The sequence below is a fragment of the Dipodomys ordii genome, unplaced genomic scaffold (assembly GCF_000151885.1).
Source record: "Dipodomys ordii isolate 6190 unplaced genomic scaffold, Dord_2.0 Scaffold4838, whole genome shotgun sequence".
Lineage (NCBI taxonomy): Eukaryota > Metazoa > Chordata > Mammalia > Rodentia > Heteromyidae > Dipodomys > Dipodomys ordii.
Window position 1 is genome coordinate 1 of NW_012272052.1, and position 3195 is coordinate 3195.

General features: G+C 60.7%; 1 protein-coding gene across 1 annotated transcript; it reads left to right on the forward strand.

Moving 5' to 3' along the window:
- The first annotated feature begins 128 nt into the window (after positions 1-128).
- Positions 129-3179, forward strand: LOC106002207 (transmembrane channel-like protein 6). Its single transcript, XM_013037121.1, has 5 exons — positions 129-427; positions 573-717; positions 1392-1547; positions 2504-2655; positions 2772-3179. Exons 1-5 carry the CDS (start codon positions 315-317, stop codon positions 2953-2955), a joined length of 750 nt encoding a protein of 249 aa, XP_012892575.1. The 5' UTR covers positions 129-314; the 3' UTR covers positions 2956-3179.
- The last annotated feature ends 16 nt before the right edge of the window (positions 3180-3195 follow it).

Genomic DNA, 3195 nt, shown 5'->3' on the forward strand with positions numbered 1-3195 from the left:
CTCTGAGCCTGGTCCCTGAGCTCTTCAGCTCAAGGCTAGCGCTCTACCACTTGAGCCATAGCACCACTTTTGGCTTTTTCTGCTTATGTGGTGCTGAGGAATCAAACCCAGGGCCTCATGCATGCAAGGCAAGCGCTCCACCACTGAGCCACCTTCCCAGCCCACTTTTGCCCTTTGAACAGTCTACCCTCTGGGTGTTCTGTGACCAGTCCTGGACAGAAAGGTACTGGAGCTTTGTGCCTGTCTCAGAGGAGCTTGCTTCCCCTGGGAGAGGGCGGAGCGGAGAACAGGGTGTCTGGTAGGAAAGTGGTGAGATGGAGCAGGCCGAAGCAGGGAGGGTTCTGTGGTCATTGGGTAGGCCGCGCAGACGCCCCGAGGGAGCGCCCCATGTTCTGTTGTCTTCATGGGGACCGAGGTTGGCGCAGTGGTGAATGAGGCAGTGTCTGTGATTGTTCGGGGCTGATGGAGAGTGGCCGTGTCCGCAGCAGGAGGCCCCGGGCCGCAGGGCGCGGGGCTCTGCAGGGGTGTCCTTGCGTACTTGTTCACCTCCTGCCCACCTCTGCCCCTTCCAGCATGTCCCGTTCGTTTGGGGAGAGCTATCGAGTGGGCAGTACCAAGGGCATCCACGCCCTCACCGTCTTCTGTTCTTGGGACTACAAAGTGACCCAGAAGTGGGCCTCCCGTGTCCAGCAGGACGGCATTCGGACCCAGCTGAAGGTGAGCAGCGGCGTCCAGCTTCACAGGACCTGCCCCGCCCCTCCTAGGCCCCGGGGGCTCCTCCTGGGACCAGTGCTCTGTATGTTCTGGCCGTGAGCTCTGGCCGGGGCCAGCTGAGCACGCTGCTTCTGTTCGCGGGGGGTGTGCCATGCTCTCTAGTCAGGGCATGGCCACCGTGGGCTCGGGGTGAGGCTACCAGAGAAACACGCACAGAGGTCAAGTTCTTTTTTTTTTTTTTTTGCTGGTCCTGGGGCTTGAACTCAGGGCCTGGACTCTGTCCCTCAGCCTCTTTGTGCTCAAGACTAGCACTCTACCACTTGAACCAAGTATCACTTCTGGCTGGTTTATTGGAGATAAGAGTCTCACAAACTTTTCTGGCTTTGAACCAGGATCCTCTGATCTCAGCCTCCTGAGTAGCTGGGATCACAGGCGTGAGCCACCCGTGCCCAGCTTCAGGTTCTTTGCCTACGGTTGTGGGAGTTCTCGGTTCTTCCGGGGCTTTCCCACTGCGGTGGTCTGGCTTGTGGCTCCTGTGGGCCCAGGTCGAGGGCAAGCTGCGCGCCCAGGGCCCTGCGCGGGATCCCTGTGCTCCCCACAGCTGGCAGCGGCCCGGCCCCTTGTCCGTGCCCATGTGTCAGCTGTGGGTGACTGACAGGGCTCTTCTGCCCTTACAGGAGCTGCTGGCCGAGTGGCAGCTGCGCAGCAGCCCGCGGAGCGCGTGTGGCAGCGTGCAGCGGGGGCTGGCGCGGGGGCTGGTGTGGCTGCTGTGTCTGGGGACCTCGCTGGGCTGCGCTGTGGCTGTGCTCACCTTCTCAGAGGTCACCATCCAGGTGTGGCAGGGCGGGGAGAGGGGGCCTGGCCTTGAGCCCTGACCTGCCACCCCACTCGCCCGACTTCCCACGCCCCCAGTCTGTCTGGGACCTGCCTGGGTTTGTCTTTTTGTTTTGGTCCCCTGCGCACTTCCTGTGTGGTTTCAACTGAGCCCTGGGAGAGCTAAGTGTTTTCCGGCCAGGTGCTGAGCAGCTCCCCGCCCACGGGCTCCGTCACCTGTTTTGGTTGCGGGTGCTTCCTCTTCTGTGCGTGTGTGTGCACACATGTGCGCAAGGTCTGGGCCTACCCTTGAGCTTCCTTATCTTCTCTTTGCGTGTGTGCGTGTGTGTGTGTGTACATGCACACGCGCACATGCAGGGTCTGGGCCTACCCCTGAGCTTCCTTTTCTTTTTTCTCTGTGCGCATGTGTGTGTGTGTGTGTGTATGTACCCACATGTGCAAGGTCTGGCCCTACCTGAGCTTCCTGCTCCAGGCTGGCGCTCTGTGGTGGTAGGGCGCCTCCCACTGAGCAGAAAGCATTAGCCAGTTTGAGTCCCAGTGTTGGATGAAAAAAAGCTAGTGCTCTACCACTTGAGCCACAGGTCCACTTAGGGCTTTTTGATGGTTAATTGGTGATAACATTTATCTTCCCGACTTTCCTGCCTGGGCTGGCTTTGAACCGCGATCTTCAGCCTCCTGAGTGGCTAGGGTTCCAGGCCTGAGCCACCAGCGCCCCCAGGTTTCTTTGTGTGCATGTGTCTGCTAGTCATGGGGTTTGAACTCAGGGTCTGGGCACTGCCCCTTAGCTTTTATGCTCAAAGGTGGTGCTGTACTACTTGAGCCACAGCCCCACCTCCAGCTTTTTGCTGGCTAATCAGAGATAAGACTCTCACAGATTTTGCTCTTGAGTAGCTAGGATGACGGATAAGAGCCCCTGCGCCCTCCGCGACCCGGCCCTCCCCTGCCACCCCTGCAGAACCCCGGGACAGGCAGCCAGGAGGCACGATCGCTCGCCCTGCCCCTGGTGGTCAGCCTCCTCAATCTGGGGGCCCCCTACCTGTTCCGCGGTCTCGCCAGCTTGGAGCAGCACGAGAGCCCCATACTGGAGGTGTATGTGGCCATCTGCAGGTGGGTGTTGGGGCACAGGGGTGGCGTGGGGCTCCCTCCCCGCCCCCCTCCCGCTACCCCTGTGTCTGCTGCCCTGGCAACCCTCCCTCAGCCTCGGCCCCGCTGGCCCCGCGCAGGAACCTCATCCTCAAGCTGGCCGTCCTGGCTGTGCTGTGCTACCACTGGCTGGGCCGCAGGGTGGCCGCGCTGCAGGGCCGCTGCTGGGAGGACTTTGTGGGCCAGGAGCTGTACCGCTTCACGGTGATGGATTTCTTCTTCACGCTGCTCGACACGCTGTTTGGGGAGCTGGTGTGGAGGTGAGGGCTCCTCCCACCTTGTGTCCTTTCCAGTCCTCTGGGCCCCTGGCTGCGCTGGGTCTCCCCCAACAGCACCTGGGGAGGCCGTAGGAGGCAGGAAGTGCCCTAATTTTGGATGGGAAAGAAAATGAAGTTCCAGCGGAGTGTGTTTAGTCAAGGTCTTATCTGTAGGAAACCAGAATGAGTGGGTGGGGCAGGCGCGCTCTGTGTGTGTGTGTGTGTGTGTGTGTGTGTGTGTGTGTGT